This window comes from Colletotrichum destructivum, chromosome 7 (assembly GCF_034447905.1).
Source record: "Colletotrichum destructivum chromosome 7, complete sequence".
Classification (NCBI taxonomy): Eukaryota; Fungi; Ascomycota; class Sordariomycetes; order Glomerellales; family Glomerellaceae; genus Colletotrichum; species Colletotrichum destructivum.
This window is the reverse complement of record NC_085902.1, coordinates 1,923,708-1,947,932: the sequence shown is the minus strand read 5'-3', so window position 1 is coordinate 1,947,932 and position 24,225 is coordinate 1,923,708. Positions and strand designations below refer to the sequence as shown.

The window sequence follows — 24,225 nt, the reverse complement described above, 5'->3', positions numbered from 1 at the left end:
CGATAACAGGTGTTCAGGCAACCTGGCGACATGCGAAACCAGGAACGCGATCCGATTAAAACAAGCTCAAGCAAATCGAAATTTCCAGCAACTCTGTCCTCTCTGGACTCTCGCCTTCGATGATCCGTGGAACTGCCCGGCCTTTACAGGTACACTGCTTTCTTCACATCTTGCAGGACCCCTGTGGAGGTGAGAAACGGGGAGCTTCGTCACCGCCATGAGCTAAAAGACCGGCGGGCCGGGACCAGAAGCCCCGTTGGGCTTCTTCATGGGACTCTAATGGAGCGGACCAGAGCCTTCCAGCCACTCCTCCGTCTCCGTCGTTCCCACGGTGGTGCTGCTGAATGACGCCATTGGGCCAAGTGCCATGTCGTCTCGGCTTCTTGTCTCCTCGCCCTCCATAACAATGGGGGCGAAAGCGACCTCTCGCAGCAAAAGATGGGCCAAAGACGTATGCTAAAGACGGGCCTTACTGTAGACATCGCGTTGCTAATTCCTGCATGTCATGGCTTCTCATGCCCTGCGATTTCCTCCTTTTCAGACTCTTGATGATACCGCACTGTGTCCCCTGCAGTAGATCGATTCTTCGCCCCCAAGCTGTTCGACCCTCGGCATCCACGTTGGCGAGTCGAGAGCTTGAGCAATACCAGCAATGCAAGATCCTCCCCTGCGGAGGATGACGAGGCATACGTCAATATCCGGGGTTCCACAGCACACCCAGCAAGCAACCACGGTTTGGGCATCGTGCTTGGTTCACAATCTTGTCAACGGAGACCATGGAACTGGCGGAAAGGGGGCTATTTCCCCCTCGTGCTAGAGCCGGCTTGTTGGGGTACATGCGCACGAGAACGGTCATTCGTGGTGTCGAATCGGACTTTTTGGTGGTCACGAGCTTCACGAAGTGCAGGGTTTGGTTGTATGGGGCTTGCTTATGATTTAGTAGTACGCGGCCCCGGCTTAGAACTAACCAACCCGCAGAACCAACGACCGAGCTCTCTGCTAGCTCCCCGTTGACCAGTCGTCCGTAATATTCATTTTCGCCGTTGGCTTGGCAAACTGCTAGGACTGAGCTATGCCAACTTCAGACTGCCTGGGAGCTTGCATCGGATCGCCTGTGAACTGGCAGGTCTATATTCCAAGAACGCGTGCAACCCCAGTTTGGGTTAATTCGAATCCTCTCGTCAGTACGGCCACTCACGAGCATAGAACACGCTATACACCATGGGCCGGCGCAGCCAGAAGGGAATGCTTCAAAACAGTAAATTCAGTGCAATGAAGAAAGCTATCATAACATCCGGAGCTTCTAGGAACCAAAGCGCAACCGAAGTCGTACACACGAAGCCTAAGCTTGTTCCGGGACGCCGAGTTCCTTTCCGAATATGCCGGCCGTTGCATATCAAAAAACAAAGTCCACGCCTGTCTCTGCGACCACTCCGCGCCATTGCGCGTCACACGCAGTCATGACCGCCATGGACCTTCAATACTCACGATTGTATACACTCATTCCCCTTGTTCATCATCCCCGTTTTCTGCGTGCTTCCAGGCACTGGATATCATTGACGTTTGCCCATGCTGGTTCAGCTGTCGTTGCGGTTGCGGCCGCGGCCGCGGGCGATGCTTCGGTCTACGCCTCTTGACCGCGACCGTCTTGCTGTTTGCGTTTCTCCTAGACAATCATCTGAGCGACACCCTGGCCGCCCAGGGTCTTGCTGCCGACGAAGGCCTGGCCCTTGATGCCGGCGAGGAGGTAGCAGATGGCTGCCAGAGAGAGGAAGACGCCGGCGGCGATCAAGCTGCTGGTGACGATGATAGTGCTAAGGAATTGGATGACGGCCATGCCGGCGTAGGCGCCAGCGCGCATGTAGTTGGTGGAGATCTTGCGGATGAAGCCATCGAAGGTGGACGAGGTAGGGCAGATTCGGAGCAGTAAGGGGATCTCAATGAAGAGGATCACCAGCGCGGAGGCACTAAGAGGACCCGGCCCACGTTAGATGGAGTTCCGAGTGAGGATGCAGGAGGCCATGATGAACTTACAGGGCGAGGGCGCAGAAGATGATGAGAAGGGGATGAATGGTGAAGATGTTGGAGATGCCCAGTGCTAAGCACAGAATCATGGACAGAACGCCCAGCCTGCATTGGTTCTTGAGTCAGCTATTGTCTGTCCGGTAGCGTCAATGTCCCACACGATCGTCATCCTGAACGCAACCGCAGAAGCACATTGTGGAATGGCTGCAACGACGGTCGTCCATGACTCCAAGAAATCGAAGAGGGGTTCATCGCTCGAGATGCGCAAGTAACAAGACGGCGGGAGCTCTTACCATTGGCCGTAAATGCCTATGTTGACAGGTTAGCGACGGCTTCAATACGGGGAGACCCGGCCCAGGCCAGTATGCCGGAGGGACAATCCGGCGCAAGCAACGATGGGCGAGCGGGAGGGGTACAGGGAGTCGAGAAGCACCTACTGAAGTTTCTAGTCGCGAACTCCTCCTTGAGCGTCATGTTGGCGGTATGTGTGGTGTTTTTGTTGTGGTAGGAAACTTTTCTTGGTGTTGGCGTACGTGGACTTTCCGAGCTATTGTGGAGATGGGCCGAGATCAAGCTCACGGAGATGGGATCGACACGGAGGGAGAGACAGAGAAGTCGGGGCTTCGTGTGCGGTGTCGGGCGAGGGCTGCGACTTGACGATGTTGCGATGCGTCAGTTGTTTGTTGACGGTTCGATTGCGATGTTGCGTGGATTAAAGCTTCGGTGTCGCGGGTGGATGAGGTGGAATTGGTGGAATGGAGTGGCCGGGTTTGTTGTCAGCTCCCGGGGAAAGATAGAGGTCTACGAATTCGGGGCGCAGGGCCAAGTGCGTCGTACGTAGCCTCTTGTGCCGAGTTCGAGGCTTGGACGTTGGGGGACAGTGGGCTTGGGGTGGCAGGTCCCCGTCGTCTGGACCAGTCAGATGGGCTCGCTTTGGCTAGGAGGGCCCACGTCGTCGTCGTCGTCCACTGGCTGTCTCTGGGGGGGGGGGGGTTTGGCCCGGCAGCCAAAGGATCTTGCTGTATCTCGGGCGAGCTACAGGTACCTAGCAATTGGAAGGTAGTACGTATACAGCTGAGGTAGGTGCTCAGGGCCTGGGACGGCTCAACTGAGTTTTCAAAGTAAAAACGAAAACAGATGAAATATCACAGGGTCGGATCTGGGCAAAATTGCTACTGTGATTGGATGGTTCCCTTTGCTGTTCTCTTTTCCCTTGAGGTGAGTGAAGAGGCGCCCCGTGGTTGCGAGATCTGCCACTCTACGAGCTCATTGAATCAAGATTCCTAGCTTATTGTAAACGTCGTTCGTCATCAAATGCCCTGTCTCTTTTGCCTCTTCTCGTTTTCTCAAAGTCTATAAAGTGATCCAAATTATTATCCTCTTGCCCGAAAAGTCTCGTTTCCATCGTGGCCTTTCTGCTGGAGACCAAAACGGGCGGCCGTCCAGCCACAGGCTTTGACCCTGCGGTGGATCCAGGAGGGTAGGTTCTTTTGGAGGGGTGAGGTGTAAGAGGTTTATGAAACAACGTCCTGACACTTTCCGGGCCCGGGCCTCAGCTCAGGGAGAAGTGAGGATGCACTGTCGTCGATCCTCTTCGAGCATGGCAGGTTGTCAGGTCCCCCTTCTTTTTTTTTTCCCCTGCGCGATTGAAGTAGATGGCTGTGTAATTTGTCTCGATGAACAGTTGCTGGTTTGTTGTCAATGTTACTAAACTTAATGTGTTTTCAGTATGTGCCAACTTGAGTGCCAGAGGCGGGCGAGACGAGTTAGTAAGTAGCTGTTGGCTAGCTTGTGAACAACGTCTTCAAGTTGCGAATTGTTCAAAACTCGCCACATCCGATGCTTGCTTCAGTACAAATCGTCAACCTTCCGGGCAGCTTACTTCCCACTCGCTACCAACCGACACGGCATCAATGGTAGACGCGTCCGGTGGGAAACGTGGCGGCGTGAGCAGACGTGTACTCGTCAAAGCCTCTCCCTCCCCGGCCCATTCATAGCTACCTACTGTGGATACACAGCCACGACATGCCCATTGATGGTTCGTTCATTCTTTGGGTGCCTGGAATTCCGTGGTTTTGTCACGCCTGTAGAAATGCCTGGGTCATCAAGCAATCATGTCTCTCTCCACTTCCAAATGTCTCCGTCAACAAGGCCACAGGCAGGCAAGGGCGTGAGAACCACAGATACGCTAGCGCAAGCACCTTCATCTCCTAAATCACTGCATCCGTTTTGGGGGGCCTTGCAGAGGTGGCCGCGTTGGCGCCAGGTCCAGGGGAGGACGTCTGTCTTTGGGGTGACGAGGGCAAAATCGTCTTCGTCCGAGTCCCAGTCCCAGATGGTCAAGAGCAGAACCTTGAGGTCGGCTCTAGCCGTGATGAAGAGGGAAAAGCACGTTGCCAATTATATTTCGTGTCTTTCACGACATTTTATCACTGGACGAGGACAGCACACTCAGACAGCCCTCCCCGTCTAATTTTTTTCGTGCGACATCATGATTTGGAGCCAAGCAGGCAGAAACTAGGCTGTCAGGCGACCGCATTTTGTCTGCTGTCACAAGCACATCCGACAGGTCCCGGACTGTGTAGGTGACCTAACCGGGGCTCGGCCCGCCGTTAGGGACGCACCCCTCCAACGCCTCCGAAATGCCGGGCCCTCCGCGTTTCCGGATCCCCGGACTCCCGGCTGTGGAAGGTGGTCAGCCAAGCTCGTTTGTGCAGTCAACCGGCAAGTTTAGTGTGAGTCTCCAGCCGTTGTCTTGGCCCGGAACAACCCTCTGCCAATGTTTTTCATCGCGAAAGACTCGCGAGAACCTTGCAACTTTGGGGATTCGTGGAAAGATGTGTGTACGGCCGCGCTATTTGGAGATCAACGGGTGACAGTCAGCACCAAAGAACTAGAAATGCGACCATTGCGTCATATCGTGGCATTTGCTCGTCGCGAGGCGTATGTTTTCACAAATCTTGGCGCGGATGAGCCGGTAGGGACTTGATCGTACGAACCAACAACCAGGTGGTTGAGATGTGTTTCTTTTTAGCCTTTCGAGTGATACTAACACGACGTTAGCCCCCGCCGTAAGCCTGAGTCAGTAGAGAAGGGGGAACCCCGCTCTGGATCAAATATCGCACACAACGAACCTCTCATCGCTTCTAGTCAGCCAAACATATTCACCATCTTTGCTCGATATCACTCTGATAACCCTTCAAGGTTAGATACTTTTACTTCGCAACAAGCCATGGTCTTAACGGTTCTCACCGACGACCAGATCAGGGCGATCCTGGCCGACCTGACAACCGACGAGTTTGAAGGATTCAGAAAGATCATATCAACAGCGCTCCACGAATACTCGACCAACACCCACAACATCGAGGATGGTACATATCACCAACCGGAGCGTATGTCGACCGAGAATCTCAAAACGGGCGCGACGACCTTGTACATGCCCTCGGTCGGGCCGCAGGGCATGGGATGCAAAGGCAAGCCTCACGCGTCCTTCTCACAATAGTACACTCCCCTCTCCCACACTAACACCTCCTCCCGCCTTGCAGTTGTGACCCTGAGTTCCAGCAGAGCGACCCAAGACGCCTCAAAGCCAAGCATCCAGCCCACAGGTGCCGTGACCCTCCTCTCCCCCGACGGACAGCCTGTCGGCTTCCTCCACGCAAAGACTCTGACGGCTTTCCGCACCGCCCTCACCTCGACCTGTCTCCTTGCACGTCGAGGGCAGGTCAAGACCGTCACCGTCTTTGGCGTCGGTCTCCAGGCCTATTGGCATGTCCGCCTGGCCCTGCTCATCCGCGGTTCAACCATCAAGCACGTCAACGTCATCAACCGCCGCTTCTCGGATCAGGCGCGCGTCTTCCTCCGACAGTTCTATGAGGTGCCCGCGCACATCAAGGAGCGCGAAGGCTGGGGCGAGGCCACGTTCAGCATCCTCACTCCCGGGTACGGAGAGTTCAAGCGGCTGCAGAGGGAGCAGATCCGCGACGCCGACGTGGTGTACTGCTGCACGCCGTCGACAGAGGACCTGTTCGAGGCCGAGGTACTGACGAACCACGAGGGCCGAAGGAAAGGGAGGCTTGTTGCGGCTATTGGGAGTTATACGCCGAGCATGAGGGAGTTACCCGAGGGGTTGCTGCTCCAGGCAACGAAGCATGAGAAGCCGCACTGGCATTTCCACAAGCATGCCCCCGAGGGCGGTGTGATTGTGGTGGATACGTTGGACGGGGCGCTCAAGGAGGCCGGGGAGGTCATCGCGGCTGGTTTGCAGCCGACGCAGCTCGTCGAGTGAGTGTTCTTGGCCACGGTGATGTTTTGAGATTCAGCCAACAAGCTAACGAGGGCCTGCAGACTCGGGGAGCTCATTATGCTGCGCCGCATGCACGAGGAAGAGGAGGCTGCCGAGACCGAGACCGGCGGCGAGACGGCGAGCATCGCGCCGTCGGAGCTCGACAAGCTCGACTTCTCGGGTACGCCTTCCATCAAGTCGGCCTTCACGGGGTCCGACGGGGCTTCCGTGTCGGATTCGCGATCGTCCATCAGCAAGGACTCTACCACCGGTAGCCACAGCAGCAAGGGGCCGAGCATGCTGCGCCGGAGCTCGAGCCAGAGGTCGTCCGACAAACACAAGAAGGAGGATGCCCTGGTCAAGTGGCTCCGGGACGGGACGGTGATTTACAAGAGCGTCGGGCTGGGGTTAATGGATTTGGCAGTCGGTATGCACATGGTCCAACTTGCGCGAGAGAAGGGAATCGGGACGCAAGTTGAAGGATTCTGAGGGGTACGAGGGGTCGATGCGGAGTGTCTCGTCGACAGGATTGCTTGGTCACTGTTTAGAGGTAATGGTCAAATGATACCATATGACACGCTCTCGGCGTTCTAGGCGTCGTATAAGAGCCCTCTTCGCCACGACCCCAATTCTTTTTGCACTAGCATCACATATTGATATACATGAGTGAGTAAGAACGCAATTGAGACTCTAGCCGTGTTGTAGGTGTCTTAAACCAAGGAGAAAGGGTGTCAATTGCAGACGCTCTCCGTCTAAGAACCTTTTTTTTCCTCCTGTCTGAAGAGAAAACAACATGGGTGCCGGGGAAACTCACATCCAACATATCAGACCGGCCACGGAATAGTGTTATGAGTGATATTGCCATGAAACTAAAAGAGTACTGAGTGTGGTAGTACAATGTGTTCAAAGTTGGTTCTCAGGAAACCTTTGTTGTCAAATGGAATATTGTGCGGTTCGGAGCCGCTGTATGTTCCAAAGGAGCGGGCTCAAACCCCGATTAGACTTCGGACGAAGGGACTACATCCTTCAACGACTCGTAGGCTTGTTGCAGCGCAAAGAGAGAATCATAGACCTCCATAGTAGGATGGCCGAGAACCTCATCGAGGCGCTCTTTGAAATAAGAGTCATCGGCAAAACTGACCCCGTCGATGTCGTGAGTTGCTTGCCACCGAATGGCATCAAGCTTGGCAGCCAGATCGGCATTCACCTCCTTGATACCGTTAATGCCAGCGTTGGGTTCCAGTCCAAGGAGAGCGGCAACTGAGTCGACCACTCTCGTTTCGAAATCTTCCTCCGCCAACGGAATGTCATCGACTATATATTCCACTGCATCATAGAGCTCCTTGAACGTTTCCACGGCATACCCAAACTCCATATCGAATTCGTCCCGCGTAATGTTGTCTGGGGCTTCGTAATGCTTCGCAACGAGACTGATGATGGGCTTCATCGAGTCGCTGAAATGAAGAGGGGGTATCATGAAATGGACTTGGGCAATTCGGAAAAGCTCGTCCACGTACTGTCTGTCGACGAATTCCACGGACCGCCTTGGTTCCTCTTGTTCGACAGGCTCCTCAGGTTCCACTGGTTCTTCTTGTTCGACGGGCTCCCCTGGAATCACTGATTCCTCTTGCTCATCGGGCTCATCTGGTTCCGCTGGTTCCTCTTGCTCATCGGGTTCCTCGTCCTCGGAACCCAAATTGGTAACAGAGGCATTGGAACTAACTTGGTTATTGTCAAGGGGTGAGATAGTTGGGCCTCCTCTGACAAACTTTTGGTCCATGCCGTCCCACTCAGGAAGCATACTGTTCTGGTTGAAGCCGATTTCCGCCAGACTCTTGCCGCCATTTGCTGCGCTGGCGACTCGCTCAAGGAACTCGTTCTTCCAGAGACCCCATGGGATCGATGGAAAGTACCCGGCGGGATTGAAAACGATGTTGTTCTGGAATGCGAGCCCGTCAACTTGGGGGGGTTCGGGGACGGCATTGTCGACGAAGGCGATGGTTGAATAACGCGACTGGACGACATTGGCCGGTGCACACCAAAATAGGCTATTGAGGTTCGACGACTCGGGCGGTTGGTAGGAGTGAAGAACGTCGACTCGGTAAAAGGGGGCCGTCATACTGCTGAAGACGGAGCTGTTCATGTTGCGCTCGGGAATCCAATGCTCGTGAAAGAGGTGGTGACAGAAAAGGGGTCCTACCCACTTCTCGCCCAACCTGGCATTGTTGCGGTAGGAAGGGAGTCCAATGGTATGGATATCATCGAGAAGAAGGACATCCCATACAGCCGGTACGTTACGGGCTCTGTGGCCGCGACCGGCGGGCATCGGCTCGGGGGAGCCAGGAAATGTCTGCGGCAGAATGAACCTCTAGTCATCTTTCTGCAGGTTTATCATCCTGAACTCCGTGCGGATCGCGAGCTCGTCCACGAGCTTCGGGTCAAGTTGCAGGTTCTTGTGGAACGCAACATCGTTCTCATAGAGGGAGCTGATGGCGCGAAACGGATGCCCGTACACGGCCAACGAGGACCAGCTATGGAGTCGAAGAAAATGCGACCCGTATACCAAGAATACGATGAGGCTGACAGGCTTGATCTTGGACCTCTTGCGGGCATTCGAGCTCACTTTGACGAGCAGCTCAGGATAGAAGTCGACCTCGTCCATCAGCCGGCACCAGATGAGGGCGAGGGCCAGAGCCACGTTGTCGAGTACCAGGTCGTGAGGCAAGGCTTCGAGGGCTTCGAGAACGGCCTGACCAATTGTCTTTGGGTATTCGATGGTTTTCATCTTGGGCCAGAAGAAGTCCATCATCTGAAAACTGTTCGGCGACGTTCGGTCCAGCGCAGCGAAGGAAAGCGGGTGCAAACTGGTGTTTTGAATTGGCTCACAAGGGACCCCCAGATGGAGCTTATAATCGATGTCCTTGCGATATTCAAGGACCGCCTCCTCATTGATTTCCTGCTTGATGGCATCGGGAAATTGATCGATTGCGTAGGGTCCCATTGAGACTGCCTTGGCGAAAGAAAGCCGAGTTTTCTTCAGCAGAGAGTAATGGGGGTTGATGACCGATGGGACTGTGTTGCACCCGACGATATGGGCGTGGATCGTGTTGAAGTTGTCACCGGTATCAGGCGCCCTCATCAATCGTTGCTGCTTTCCCCGCATAATTACAGGGGCCATAGTGTCGCAGTCGACGCCGATATAAACGTCGGCGTATTCAGCTGAGTCGGAAGGGTCTTCGTGGGGCCCGTTGTTCTTTTTGGCGACAAAGGTTTTCTTCTTGACTGACTTGGTACCAGAAAGGCTGTGGACTTCGTCCTTCTCCGGTTCGGGAGCCGATAAGTGTCCCTGGCGGACGGACTTCGTGGCGTAGTGATGGCGATCAAGCATGTGTAGTTTATACCGGCAGCAGGCTCTGTTGTAAAGCTTCAACGTCTTCCAAGCTCCCAGGGGTTGGACCATGATTTCGGAATTGGGATCATCTGAAATGTCGCTAGTAGGATCCGTGTAGATCTGGTCGTTGAGGACAGTGATCATTCGGGCGACTTCGGATTGGGATCTGTTACCACCGGACTGGCCGGCCTGGGTTGCCATTTCTGCAAATTCCCGGTTCGGGCCACTTCGAACGGGCTCCGGCTCCCAAGTGTGTTAAACTTGAAAAAGGTTAGTACGGGGGGCAAGAGTGTACTGCAAGGGACCTTAGTTACCTTCCCGAATATTGGACTGGCTTAGATGCAACAACAGAGTTCAGGAGCCACAATAGCATTTGTGCGTCCCCTTTTTTTTGGTGCTTTATTAGTTTTCTTCCTTTTCCAAAGGGGCGGGTTGAAGGAAAACGAGTCCGATGCTAGTTGACATGAGGCTGTCGATTTGGGCGAAGGGGCTAACAAGGAACCCGACGAAAAATTGACGCGGGTGCCGGTGACCGCAAGCGCAGAGGCGGACGGGCGAGCGAGAGGGACTGAGGGGACTGAGTGTATTGAACTTGAGAGAAAAGAAGAATAAGAGGAAGAGGCAGTGTCCCGAAAAGAAAGAAAAAAGAAAAGATGAAGATACAGAGAGGCAAAGCAGCAGGCTTGTATATTTTCCGTTCTCGTTGTCTGAGATGGGAAAGGGTAGGAAACAATCCATCTAACCATAAGTGCTTTCCTAGCTCCTGCTTGGCCTGGTTACTTCCTCTAAATCAAAGCTGTTGATGCTCTCGGTCCCATCATTGACCACCCAATACATTTGAAATCAAGTCTCAAGTCACTCCGTGAAAACTTCGTTTCCAACTCCCAGTCAGCGTTTATTTCACAGAGACTGGTCATTAGACAAATCATTATTGAACTGGCAAGCCCGCTTGTTAATGATACCTGGACCCACTCTAGCAAACGTCAAAAGCCACAGAATCTAAGACATTGAGAGCTTATGGCATGTCAAACTTGTTGTGATTCGAATTGAACATAGCGAACAATATAACCAATCATTTAAAGCAAGACACACCCCAGACCTGTGTCTTCATCGGCGTTGGGTCACAGGTCAACATGTGGTAGATGAAGGAGGGTCCTGTGGGGGTGCTGATCTGAAGAATGAGATTGCGACCCCTCTTGAGTGATTTTCTCTTCGGTAACAGCATCCACCGAGCAAGGCACAGCCTTGGTACCTCCCCTTGGTGTAGTTGGTTCATCACGTTCGACTGTAATGGTTACATTGTCATCGAAAGGTCTCTAGTTCGATTCTGGAAGGGGAGAACTTCACTTTTGGTGTTTTGAGGAGCTTGATGTGTTTTTAGCGTTTTGTTAGTCTCTTCTTATGTATTTTTAGTCAGAATATAAGCTGCAAGTCTCAACTGATGAATTTCCCCTTATTGCCTTTAAATACATGAGAATGCTGTGAATTTGTGACACATCTTGCAGGCGGTGATCATGACACATGACGCAAGTGAGATGTTGTGTTACATAATCACTGGGCAGTGCACCCTGGCTTCAGACGGAAACCGCTTCCCGGTATCCAAACCAGAATCAACAACCATTACCTAATTCTAAACAGGAAGGTTGTTGTCCAGGTGCGCCTTTTGTTCCTCCCCCTTAGAGTTTTGCGTTTGATAGTTAGAATAGAATAAAATAGCTGCTAGGGAATGCAGTGCTAAGCCAAACCTAGGTATGCAAGCTGTATCGACGCCAGCGCAGATGATGGCAACTAGATTTGCCTTAAAAGAACAACATGCAACCTAACACAGCCCTTGTGGCAGCTGTTGCAGTCCGATAGATAGGATAGGTTGCGTGATGGCTGGACCGTAAGGTGCAGCAGAGTCGATAGGCTGCACAGTTGCTGGACTATAAAGCCTAGTAAGGTCGCCGATCTACACGTTTGAATGGTGAAGAGAAGCAAACAGCATTAGCAAAAGTGCAGCTGCAATTGAGTACATATCTTTCAAGTTCATCTTCCTTAGGGGAAGTTTCACTAGGAATAAGACTATCTACTCTATAGGCACGTGTATCTAGTGTGACTATCTACACATGCAGGCAACTAGTGACTGCAGTGCTTACAATTAGGCTTGTGACATAACCCTTGATCTAGACTATCAGAGAACAGTGCAGCATGTAGCCTACCTTAAGGGATTTAACCTACAACTAACTAGTGCTTAGGGAATGTTGATAGGACAGCTTCCTAAAGCCTTAGACTTTAAAGGTAAGCGTTTAACAGCAGTGCTAGCAAGCTTGTAGATCTTTAAGATTATGTGCGTGCACAGGTAGTCTAACGTAGACACTCATGTGCTACAAGGCCTATTAAATAGGACGTTACTGTTAACATCCTCCTGCTACAATTAGACACTGGCAAAAATCGGGGTTGGAAACAAATCCATGGCATTAGAACAGTTAACGTCCTAAAACAAAAGATTGATTTCGCCCGGACTTGAACCGGAGACCTTCAGTGTGTTAGACTGACGTGATAACCAACTACACCACGAAACCATTCAATGCTGATTGCTTGCTGACAACCTTGTCCAGTTTGTGACTCAAGAAGCAAAACAGACTCATCGAGCCATCGTCAAAGTCATGAAAGTTGAACTTTGAATAAGGACAAGCACTTCATACACTTCTAGACATTCCATTAGGCCTCTGTTGTTGTTGAGTTGCTACACGTCTATTTAAGCAGTGAATTAGTTGTCTATTCATTGCGGCATCTGTACTGGAAGCATAGTCGCAATTACGCATCCCACTCTGTCCATCTCTTTCTCATCACGTCCCTTACGCTCATTTGTAAGACGTTTTTTCCCGTCTCGTACGTAGCCTGAGACGCGCGCCTTCCACTTCATTCCATTTGTCCTATCTGTATCTGTTTTGTCCACGCCGTCCCCCACCGCGCAGAAAATTTGGAACGGAAGGCACTCGGTGCTTTCCCATCCAGCAGTGGGGCCCGAACCACCGCCCCACCCGTCCCGAAATCTCAACCAACAGGTATAAAAGAGCATCCTTCTCGCGCAGACTTTGGACATTTCCCTTCTTTTTTTCCTTATGTCGACAATACTTCAGTACGTCTTACCCCATACTCATGTTCTCCATGTTCCTGGTGGCCTGCAAGCAGAAGCACCGCAACCTCATAGGCGAAACAGCGCGCTAACCAAGCATCTACAGGAGAATCATTTCTATAGTATTCGACCCTTTCTTGGTTCCCTAAAGGAGCCACAGATCCCACCCTGGTTGATGAGTTATATCCTCGACACCCTAGAGTGAAGAACTCTGGTTGCTCTCGCACCCCCCGCAAGGGAGGCGGCTGCGTCCTTGTGGGCCCTGCTGTATAGAGAGCGGTGATGATCTCGTCCCCGGCCGCGGTCTTGCCTTCGGGCGCGCAGCCGGGGTGGGTGTCGATGGACGTCTGACAGGCCTTTTTTTTTTTCTTCATTGCGGGCTGGAGCGTAGTCTCTGGTCGTGAGGAAGAAGATTTTGCGCCTGAAGCGGTTAGGATGTGTAGGACGGCTGGTCGTCGACAGCTTCAGTTTCATAGTGTAGCAGTGACACGCAAGCCTTTGATGTTTGATCCCCCCCAACATGCAACTTCGACAGATGCTCTCGTAGGTGTCCTATGCATGTTCTTCACATGAAGGGCAGTCTCGACCGATGACGAACCAAGACATGTACGTAGGGACATGAACCAGACATCAGCAGTCGTCATCTACGAGTATATAGACTTCATATACCGTCGTATTTCATACGCCTAAATCCAAGAACCATTCTGTTGGTGTACAGCCAGGCCCAATGCTTTAACTAAAGTACAAGGTTTCATCATCTCACATCATTGTCCCGTTTACTCGGCAACCCACACGGCGCTCATGCCCATACCGGTGCCGATACACATGGACGTGTTGCCAATCTTCTTGCCCGTCCGCTTGAGCTCGTACAGCAGCGTCGAGATCTGTCTCGCGCCGGTGCAGCCCAGAGGGTGGCCGAAGGCGATGGCGCCGCCCTTGGGGTTGACCTTCTCGAAGGGGATGCCAAGCTGCTCGGCGCTCCACAAGCACTGCGAGGCAAAGGCCTCGTTGATCTCGTAGATATCGACATCCTCGGTGGCGATGCCGGCCTTAGCGTTGGCGACGGGGATGGCCTTGGCCGGGCCCTGGCCCATGAGCAGGGGCGGCAGGCCGACGATGGCGGCGGACACGAACTTGCCCAGGATGGGCTGGCCAAGGCGCTCGGCGGTGGAGCGCTTCATGAAGAGCACGGCGGCGGCGCCGTCAGAGACCTGGGAGGCATTGCCGGCGTGGATGCCACCGTCCTTGGCAAAGGCCGGCTTGATCTTGCCGAGCGACTCGGCCGTGACGCCGGCGCGGATGCCATCATCCTTGTCGACGGTGATTTCACGGGTCTCGCCCGACTTGGGGTCCTCGAACTTGACCTTGAGGGGGGCGATCTCCTGATTGAAGAGACCCTCCTGCTGGGCCTTGGCAGCCTTTGCGTACGATGAGGCGGCGAAGGCGTCCTGCTTGGTGCGGGGGATGCCGAGGTCGCGGGCCATGTTCTCAGAGAGGACACCCATGGGGACCTTGCAGTTGGCAGCCTCGGGGAAGTTTTCGAGGGTTTCGGAGAACTCGGAGACGGCGCCGGGACTGAACAAGGACGAGTCAGTCAGGAAAAGTTCAGGTGTCAAGAAATAGAGGGAGTGTAGTAGACATACCCGTATTGGGTAGACATGCTCTCGACGCCAGAGCCGATGCCGATGTCAATCATGCCCGTCTTGATCTGGTTGATGATGTCGACGGAGGCCTGTAGACCCGAGGAGCACTGGCGGTTGAGAGTGCGGACGGCAGTAGTCTGGGGGAAGCCGGCGACGAGAGCGGCGGCGCGCATCTCGGTGGCGCCACCTCCGGGAGCCAGGACAGTGCCGACGGCGATGTCCTCAACGAGGGCGGGGTCGATCTTGGAGCGTTCGAGGAGGGCCTTGAGGGCACCGGCCATCAGGTCGGCGGCTTGGGTGTCCTTGAAGCCGCCCTTGCCACCTTTGGTGAAGGGCGTGCGGAGGGCCGCAGTGACGACGACCTGAGGGGAGGACGGTTAGACCGAGGGAACACTGGAGAAGGGTGAGCACGGGAAGCCTACATCGTCGGCATTCTTTTGGAGGATCTTGTCCTTGCCGCCAGCAGTAAACTGGCCGCCAAGTTGAGTCAATCTCTCGAGGGCTGTTTGGGTGGCAATCGAGTTAGCAGGAAACAAGGCGGGTGTCTCGGTGTATCAAATGCTGGCACTCACCACCCATTGTAACAGTTGTAAAAGCTTCAAATGCGGGTTGTGATGATGGCGGGTAGATCAGACAGAAGTAGGACAGACGGCAGTGGAGAGAAAGACGAAGGTGGATGGATGGGTGATGTATATCAACAAGAAAAGGGTACGAGAGACGTGGAACGGATAAGAATGTCTGGGTCTGATTTCAGACGGCACAATGAGCCTCGGATGTCGAAGAATGGGGGTACTACCGACAAGAAACAAAGGCGAACCGCGATGCCACCTCGACCTTTGGGTTAGCTGGAGAAAAGCAGGCGGCGCTGATGTCAGCTGGGGGGTCTCTTGGGAGCACTCTCGACCGAGGCACTTGAAGAGTGTCCCACTCCCACACCGCATTGGATGCGAAACTCCGGAGGGGGGACCCACGTCTCTAGCGTTGAAGGCTGCGCTAGGGATTTTCACATGCTGGAGAATGTGCTGCTTCTGGCTGTTGCTGCGCTGCGACATTGCCCTTCTCCACGCTGCGGCTGCGCCGCCTCCCCCGTACTGTTTTGTGCTGTGCTGCCAGTGCCAGTGAGGCAAGTACATAGGCAGGCGTCTTTGCGGGGGAAACTCCCTCCCCCCCCCATTGGACACTGCAGTTCATTTGGCACTTGGACTCTCCAACTCCCCTGCTCGTCCCCCCAATGGTTTGCGTCACAAGCCTATGGAGCCCGAGCAGGTGATCTCCATTTTATGTACGGAGTACGGAGTACAGAGTTACCTGTTGGCGACCATCTTCCCTTTTTTTCTACCGTCACGAGGTGTCATTAGTTTTGGCTGAGCAACCGTGGTAGCCTGTCCTGCTTGACCCCTCCGAAATCTGGGCCCATTGTACCGTGGCCAAACGGCACCGGAGACGCTGGGCTGGGAAACCTACCAGAACAGAACCCCCGGAGCTTTGTCTTCATGGCTGAACACGTGTTGGCCTGGTGTCGTGTATGGGATTACTCTCTCAATTATCACATGTGAAAGATGCACCGCGAGTCAACGACAGGCAGAAAGCCAATTACATGAGACGCCATGACAGCATCGCCCACAGGGTCCAATAGCCAGAATCGGACTCGCAACAATGCGGGTGTCACAAACGGCGTGAAGAAGAAAAAAAAGCATCGTAACTTGGATAGAATCGTCACAATACGCATGGTGGTCCATTATTCTACATCTCTCTCTATCTCTCTCCAGACAGCAGTGTGTATGCCTGCTATCTACAACTTGGCCGCCGGCTTGATGAGCGATAGCCTCTCCCGCAACGCTGCCTCGGCCTCCTTCTCTATCCTGGGAACCAGATCCTTGACCGAGGGGATGTCGTGAATCAGCCCAATGACCTGCCCGGCCGTCCAGACCTGCGATAAAATGTTAGCCCAACCGTCTGCTTCGCCTCCGCAAGAACGAACGAACGGGTCTGCCTGCTACTTACGCCATAGTCGGGATCGCCCGTGATGAAGACCTCCTTGCCCCGCTTCCCACTCACGAGCGGCGCGATCTCGGAAAACTCTCCCGACTTGCTCTCCAGCTCGACCTTGATGGCTTCCTCCGTGACCTTGTTCTTGTAGAGCCGCGTGGTGTTCCTCCACCGCCGCAGGAGCAGCGCCGTGTCCGTTTCCTGGGCCTTGACGATCTCCTCCTTGATCTTGTGATGGATCGGCGCCTCGAGTGTGCACATAAAGCGCGTGCCCATGTTGATGCCGCACGCGCCGAGGCACAGTGCCGCCGCAAGCCCCTGGCCGTCGGCGAAGCCGCCGCTGGCAATGAAGGGCACCTTCAGCGACTGGCGCGCGCGCGACAGCAGAATGAAGTTTGTGATGTCCGACTCGCCGACGTGACCGGCGCACTCGAAGCCGTCGATGCTCAGAAAGTCGACGCCGAGCTTGACGGCGCTCTGCGCGTGGCGGATCGTCGTGCACTTGTGCAGGATGGTGACGCCGGCGGCCTTAAGCTGCTTGATGACGGGGCCGGGCGAGTTGCCGGCCGTCTCGACGATGCGGATGCCCTCGTCAATGACGACCTGGGCGTAGGCGGCATAGTCGGGGGGTACAAGGGCCGGGAGGAGAGTGATGTTGACGGCGAAGGGGCGGGTCGTCAGCGTCTTGCAGCGCTGGATTTCCTTGCGCAGCTCCTCGGGGGTCGGGAAGATGAGGGCGGTGATGATGCCGAGGGCACCGGCATTGGACACGGCCGAGGCGAGGTCGGCTGTGCCGACGTGCTGCATGCCCCCTTGGACGATGGGCACTGTGACGCGAGTGAAGAGAGCGTGTCAGCGTGCGTAAGTTTACATCCTCCTTCTCCTGGCTCTGAGATTACCTTTGATACCCAATCGTCGGGTCAGCTCGGTGTCGAAAGGCATGTTGGGCAAATCTGGACACGTTCTCTATTCGATAGCGCTGTGGCGGGCGGGCACGAACTGACTATGTGCGCTGATGGGAGGAAACGAGGAAAGAGGGGGAGAGACAACAAGGAGGTATCCAAATAGAAAAGCCGGTCTAAATGATGAAGAAAGCAACATACATCACCACAATGAGAAAAAGGGAACAGAAGCCACGAGCCTGACGGCAGACTAGCTGACTCGGGAGTCCGGCGATCGACAGAAGGACGACACGCTCAGCCCCCTCGACCGGTACCATGGGGCCGCCTGTGGAGACGAACCGAGGTAACTCGGCCTCCACCATTTCCTCCCCCGCGTTTTTCCCAGACCCATTTTGTGATTATGTATCCGTAGAGCGACTGGGGAGCCAAGTCTGCCGTCCGGCATCTCACATGGCACTCCAAAATTCCGTCCACGGGACTATTCCCGGATCCAGAAGACTTCTTCTGGGGGTGCCTGAGGGACGACTCTAGTCTTTTTTCTCCTTTTTTTTTTCAATTTTTTTTTTTTTTTTTCATTCTGACAGAGTGAGTAAGATGCATACACACACACATGTAGCAATAGAGATTGGGCGGGTTGCTCAGCAAATCTTCATGGCTACTGTGGCGTAACCAACGGGCCACCGGGCACAAACCATACCCTTCTTGCCTACATTGTTCACTCACATAGAGTGATGTCCCAAGGCGCGTGTCAGCTGTGACGTTATGTTTCTATTTCATTCGCACTGGATCTTAGCATTTGCCTGTCTTCGAGCCCCCCCCCCCCCCCCCCCCCCCCCTTCCGGCTGCATTGTCGCACACACACACACACACACACACACCACACTCCGGTTTAATTGATACCTAACCGCCAGCTGGCCAACGCACCTCAGCCGTGCTTGACTATTGGATGGGCATACCCGGGATCGGTGTCGCCCCATCTGCTCCCAATCTAGCGGCTCTTTGAGGCTTTGGTGCCACAGCGTACACGTCGCGCAAGACGGATCCGACGTCAAGGGACGTCATCTGGCACTCGGCCTTGGTCTCCACGGCTCATATCAATCACAGGAACATTGCCTGACGCGAAACACGCAACGCGGAACTGCCTACGGGGAGGACCATGCCGGATCAGAAGGCGGAATACCTTGGGCATTAGCCCAAGTACAACCTTCTAAGCGGCCATATTGTGCCCGATATGTCCGTCATACAAGGAAGGCCCACCACGACGGGAGCGGAGACTTTCAAAGTGATGGTCTCGGCCTGGCATCTGCTTGTCATCAAACGACAAGGCCACCGGCAAATGCAAGCCTAAGCGGCTCAATCGTGAACTGTTGTGTCCCTACCAAGGCCATGATGAGAAGCCTTGCTACAGGTCATACCCAGCGCAAGGCCGTTCATGTTTGATACGTTGTGAGCAGTGATTAGCATTGCTTTTCCTCTTGAACGCCAATCTCCATACAGTTTTAGTTACTTGTTCGCCAAGATCGCAGCTGTCGACTGAGCTTCGTGCTGTGGCGAAGGGCTTCGGCGACCTAAACCAGGCCTTCTCGACGTGATGCTCTTCTTACGTGCTTACGAGCCATTCAAGAGCGATTGTTGACGCGTCTTTGCTTCTATGCGGCCACCCGAGCGGGCGATGGCATATAGAGAAGAACAAGGAAGTGCTTCACGTAGCCCGAAGAAGGGCGGGAACAGGCAGGCAGCCGCCAGCAGATAGACGATGTAGCAAATTGGGCCAAGAAACATTTCTGGCACCGACACGTAGCTCGGTTGAGAAGGGGTCGATGCACGGCGCGGTAGCTTTGCTGCGGAGAGTTGCAGCATCCTCATCTCGGGTGTCTTGACTGATGGATGCTCGGGCTGCCTGTGTCATGGTCTCAAGGTGAGACACAGCCGGCAATTGTATATTTGACGTCGACTTCCTGGATCCGAAAGGGATTAGTTGCTGTTGCTGCGCTGGCGGCGCCTCGCAGGGCAATGAAGGATCGAGAAGCACACCGCATGCTCCTGATATATTAACCGGAGCAGGCAAGCGTGGCCATAGACGGATTGAGCCACCTGACAGGTTTTCTGATCGCCATGCGCATGTCGCCAGGCTCAATTGTCGGTTGGTACATTGATGGAGATCATGCTGACATTCAAGTTGGGTATGGTCGGATATGCGGACTCCGCCGAGACTCGGAGCACCCTCGCATAGGCATCCTGCTGCTCAAGCTTCCCCGTGTCAACGCCATTGGAAGCCGATTCCACGCCATGCAAGTACAGAGGGGGGTTGATCGTAATGCTGCGCGTGTATGGAGGGGCATACAAAGCAGTAAGAAAACAGATTGCCGTCATCAGCAAAGTTGGTACGTTGTGGAGGTGTGAATGAGAGCAGGGAGAATTGTGTTCAACATGTTATATCTGACGATGGGGGTACATTCAGTAAGTCGCTGATTTAGCTATCTGTTCGACTGACGCGACATTGGCGAGCAAAGACTTGGTGTTGGATTTCCTAAGTCTTTGGCCTTTTCGAACAGCGGAAAATACCCCGGACGGGTGGGATCAAACGAGGAGAGGCTTAAGTACTCCGTACTGGGGTTGGATTGCCGGAAAGCTATGTACTGACCAGCGACAAGTGACCGACCTACTCGGGAGGAGCATGGCACTAAACACGGATCCAACCCGACTCGGACTCTGTGACTTCCCGTGAGGTAGCTAGCGTCGGCAGGGGCTCCAGGAGCAGAGTGAGAGTAGGTATTTGTGGGTGTCGTTGATGTTTAGGTACGAACCGATGGTCTCCAATGGACTTACACGGATGGGCTAGGGGATGTGCATTCCACCCCCAACTCCCGAGGCAGCGTCCATGCATCGACATTTGGAGCGAGTATTGGCTGATAGGTGCACGGCAGAGCGTCCATGTTGCGAGAGAGAGAGAGAGAGAGAGAGAGAGAGAGAGAGAGAAAGGGAGTGGCAGAGGCAAAGGCAAAGTGGTAGGTCCGGGGGACATTGGAACTGGTCCCGACGGGTTGGTCACTAACAGCTCGCAAACTAGATGGACCCTGGCCTCGCTCGCACATGCCGCAGTCCGTCTGCGCTCTCTCGAGTTTCGGCGCCCCTGTTCCTGTGCCTAGTCAGGGCCCGCCAAGGGCAAACGCCGATCCACGAGCAAATATTGGGTCAGCGACGCGGTCGGGCCGGGATACTTTGCAGGAATGCTGGCCCACGACGGACTGTTTGCTGGCACCTGCGGAGGAAATCGAGTTTTTCGTGTGTACGCAAGCGCGGGAAAGCTTCTGGTGGACGAAAGATGGTAAATAAGACCGAGTGGACGAAACCTGGACGATGGACGAATTACGGATATGGCGGGCGGAAAGGCCGGTGGATGTGAGGTCGCATTTAGGTGCGGGAGGCGGTGACAAAGCAAAGCTGAGCGCCTGAGCGGTAGTTGCTCTCTCTTTCGCCTCACTGTATGAGCAAGGTGAGGGAAGTAATGAGATCTCTTTTCTTGTCGATTTTGAGTTCAAAGACAGGACCTGACGACCAGGACAGGGGCAGAAACCTTTGGCCTGAAGAGCCCTGGCCCTGACCCTGGCCCTGGCACTGTCCCTGAACCCTGCTCCCCGACCCTGCTGCTGCTGCTGGGCGGGCTGTGAAGTGCCCAGTATTGAATGTTGAGTTTGTGGCTCCTCGCTGCTTTCTCTTCCTCTCTTCTTGTCGCCATGCTCGTTGCGGGAGGGAGAGCACCGCTGCTGCATCCCATGTCAATCTTTTCGTCTATGGCCTACCTACGAATGCCTTTGTATCTAGACACAGAGTACACGTGTAGAGCAGAGTATCCGAACTGCCCGGCTCGTCCTTCGGTATGTCACGGCAACCTCAGCGTGTCGAGTGCACACCATGCGTTGCGTATTACTTGCGTTTAGTGTCTGCCCCTCTGGGAGGGGAAGCGCCACCATGTGACCTATGAAAGTGTAAGTAGCATCCCTTCTCCGTCCGAACACAAGAGAGGTTGGGAGACAAGACAAGAAAAGACGGCGAGAGATGAACGGCTTATCGGATGATAGGTAGGCAATAGACATAGACAGCGGCAGAAACCGACAGTTTGAATGTTTAGGTAGCGTAGTGTAGGCTCGAGGCCAGACGAAACAATCAAAACGCCAGCAAAGCTTCGCATTGCCACGTACCCTACCTATGGATGCTTACCACGGGGCGAGCATAAGTCTGACCTCACCCTACTATGTACTTGCCCGAGTGGTTGTGGATGTGGACCGGGATGTGTTCGTACCTACCCGTACCTGCCTACTGGAATTAAAGACTTGCCTCTAGATGATGTAGGTACGTATCTGTTGTCTGTTCGGAGCGGTCACAAACATCACAAACATCTCTCTCCATGTCCACTTCGACAGACTTCGACGGACACAGTCACTCACCCCTCCCTCCCTGCTTCTGTCTTCGCCAGGGGGAGAAAGGGAAAACACAGTGAACGACAAATAGCAACAGCAGCGACCCTCGACCCTGTTCCCCGGCTTCCCGGTTCCTTCCCACCCCTCTGCCTGATCCCTTCGTTTCGGGGAAGCATGACGGTTCCTTGGACTTACAGGCTAAGAAGCTAGGGACACCTCCGGCTAGGGCTTTCCCATTCCCCGATGCCACCAAGGCCACCAAGGCCTCTCCACAGACCAACTTGGACCGCGTCCGCCACCGCGCGACTTTGGATGGTCTCCGACTGTGCTGCGAACTACCCGTTCCAGGTTCCTCTGTGCCGCCTGCTACTACTGTACGTGCTGCTTTAGCTGCATCCAAGCTGCATCCGCCCAAACCCACCGGCCGCCTGTCACTCTGGTCGATCCCGCCCGGGCGCCCGTCTTTCAAGGCTTCAAATGCTGCCACAACCACCGGCAAAGGCTCTTGGACCTGAGTTAGACCCGAACCAGCCGGTCTCGCCAGCGAAGCCAACAAAGCCAACCACAAGAAGAAAAAAAAGGGAAGAAGACGGAGATGCACGTACCTTGCCTCCTCCCTCCCTCTCGAACGACGAACACAAGCCGTCATGAGCTGGTTGTGTTTCTCTGCGGCACGCGGGACGCGAACAGCACAAGAGGAAAGCACCTAAGACGCATAACCCAGGCTACTCTACTGGCACACGCTGCCGGGATACTGATAGGTAGGTAGTGTATCTACTTTGTACTCTGTACAGTCTGCGACCACATGCTTGTCCTCGTATGTATTGCACATCCTGATTACTGCATAGTGTGCTTCTCCACCTCAGGTCAAGTACAGAGAGGACTGTGTATGTCTTTCACAATCCACAATTCCCTCACCAGCACCAACACCAGCAGCAGCAGCATCATCATCATCATCATCATCATCATCATCATCATCATCGTCGTCATCTGTGGTCTGGCCCGCCTTACCAGAAATGTCCTGTTCCGCCCTGCCGCGATCCTTCTCTCCCCACCCGAACACAAATAAAGGTAATGATGAGAGCGAGTGCTGCCCGATCCCACCCCCTCCCGCCCCCTCCACCACCCACGACTAACTACATCAGTATCATGATACATACGGATACATCACTCGACTCTCTCCGCCCTTTCCCTGCCGCATCGCGCATCGCGCATCGAAATCGACGTGGCTCAACGGCCTTTAATTCTCCCCTGCTTTGCATGCTGTGTAGTGACATCCTTCAACATCAGTTCATGGTTGCGAGGATGGTCTCGATGAAGCCCAAACGGTCTTGACCGAGTTTCCTTTCGTCGCAATGTATGGAGGCGACACTGTTCCCCTGCCCAACCACCCAGCCTGCTTAGCATTACCACCCCGGTCCGTTTCGCTTCACCGGTTGGCGGAGCTGATGCCGCCGATGGAGAGGGCCCTGGCGTTGTTAGCATATCCGTACTCCCCGTACGAATACCTTGGCTCTGAGAGCTGCCCGGTGCCAGAGCCAAGTGCTCTGTGCATACGGGATGGACACCCAGCTTTCTGCTTCTTCTCGTCCTTTGCCTCGCCTTGCCTCACCTTGGCTTGATTGCCCAATCGTCGGTTTGCATTATCTGATGTCAGTGCCATCAATGTCGAGACATTGACCTTTTACCTCACCTTGCAGATAGCTCAACATGCTCACGCGTAGATCAACAATTGCTAACCAGTCCAACACAGCAGTCCGGCACACAGCCCTGGCTACGGTTAGTCCGGGTCGGCTGAAGCGTTGGCTGCGTGGACGTGGTGCCATCGTAGCCCTTCCTCTCCAGCCTTCCAGCCTCGCTGTTGTTCCTATGTTCACTCCCTCTCCCGCTACTACCTGTACTCTGTACAGTTCTCCCGTTTGTCTTTATTCGTCGGCCCATCATTCGCTTTGCGCCCAAGGATGCGAACATCTCCACGAAGGCTCACAAGTACCAGATAGCAGGTCAGGTACGTACGTATTTTTGTGCATGAGCAGGATACGATACATAATCCTATTTCTCATGGATACATCCAGGCTGTGTGCATCCGCTTTCCGCAACCTTCGTTTCCTCTCCCTTTCTCGGCTGGAGATTCCAGTCTGACCCCTGGTCAACGCGCAACCTACCTTTTCCCACCGTTTGCACCTTGCACTCCTTCCTCCTTGTCTGTCCACTCCCCCCGAGTCTAGTAGTGTAGCCGTGTACAAGCCCTTGTCTCTGCGGCTTGAAGCTCCCAATCATTTCCCTCTTCCACCCAGACGGGTCGGCACTCCACGCCAGCTCTGTTTGGTTTGGAACCCCCCGGGCGCCGGGTAAGGGAGTCCTGGTCAGCTACGTCCCAATCAACTGCTCGCTCAGAGCGTCCGATTCCTAGTCTCCCTTCAGAGTAGCGTGTTCCCGCCTCTCTTC

At 54.3% G+C, this 24,225-nt stretch overlaps 5 protein-coding genes across 5 annotated transcripts; 1 reads left to right on the top strand and 4 right to left on the bottom strand.

Annotated features, from left to right (window-relative positions):
- Positions 1-69: 69 nt before the first annotated feature.
- On the bottom strand, positions 70-2,899 carry CDEST_11144 (Putative TVP18/Calcium channel flower). The gene is made up of 4 exons (XM_062927300.1): positions 2,463-2,899; positions 2,319-2,334; positions 2,035-2,130; positions 70-1,967 (listed from the first exon to the last, which is right to left on the bottom strand). Exons 1-4 carry the CDS (start codon positions 2,497-2,499, stop codon positions 1,667-1,669), a joined length of 450 nt encoding a protein of 149 aa, XP_062783351.1. The 5' UTR covers positions 2,500-2,899; the 3' UTR covers positions 70-1,666.
- Positions 2,900-5,257: 2,358 nt separating this feature from the next.
- On the top strand, positions 5,258-6,799 carry CDEST_11143 (Putative ornithine cyclodeaminase/mu-crystallin, NAD(P)-binding domain superfamily; the record flags this gene model as incomplete). The annotated part of the gene is made up of 3 exons (XM_062927299.1): positions 5,258-5,498; positions 5,571-6,309; positions 6,373-6,799. The coding sequence occupies 3 exons, from the start codon at positions 5,258-5,260 to the stop codon at positions 6,797-6,799; spliced, it is 1,407 nt and encodes a 468-aa protein (XP_062783350.1).
- Positions 6,800-7,307: 508 nt separating this feature from the next.
- Positions 7,308-9,902, bottom strand: CDEST_11142 (uncharacterized protein; the record flags this gene model as incomplete). The annotated part of the gene is made up of 3 exons (XM_062927298.1): positions 7,308-8,678; positions 8,934-9,095; positions 9,594-9,902. The coding sequence occupies 3 exons, from the start codon at positions 9,900-9,902 to the stop codon at positions 7,308-7,310; spliced, it is 1,842 nt and encodes a 613-aa protein (XP_062783349.1).
- Positions 9,903-13,469: 3,567 nt separating this feature from the next.
- On the bottom strand, positions 13,470-15,262 carry CDEST_11141 (Putative thiolase). Its single transcript, XM_062927297.1, has 4 exons — positions 15,038-15,262; positions 14,888-14,967; positions 14,466-14,827; positions 13,470-14,397 (listed from the first exon to the last, which is right to left on the bottom strand). Exons 1-4 carry the CDS (start codon positions 15,042-15,044, stop codon positions 13,599-13,601), a joined length of 1,248 nt encoding a protein of 415 aa, XP_062783348.1. The 5' UTR covers positions 15,045-15,262; the 3' UTR covers positions 13,470-13,598.
- A 905-nt stretch (positions 15,263-16,167) lies between these two features.
- CDEST_11140 (Putative nitronate monooxygenase, aldolase-type TIM barrel) lies at positions 16,168-17,614 on the bottom strand. Its single transcript, XM_062927296.1, has 3 exons — positions 17,354-17,614; positions 16,470-17,281; positions 16,168-16,395 (listed from the first exon to the last, which is right to left on the bottom strand). The coding sequence occupies exons 1-3, from the start codon at positions 17,394-17,396 to the stop codon at positions 16,258-16,260; spliced, it is 993 nt and encodes a 330-aa protein (XP_062783347.1). The 5' UTR covers positions 17,397-17,614; the 3' UTR covers positions 16,168-16,257.
- Between the last annotated feature and the right edge of the window lie 6,611 nt (positions 17,615-24,225).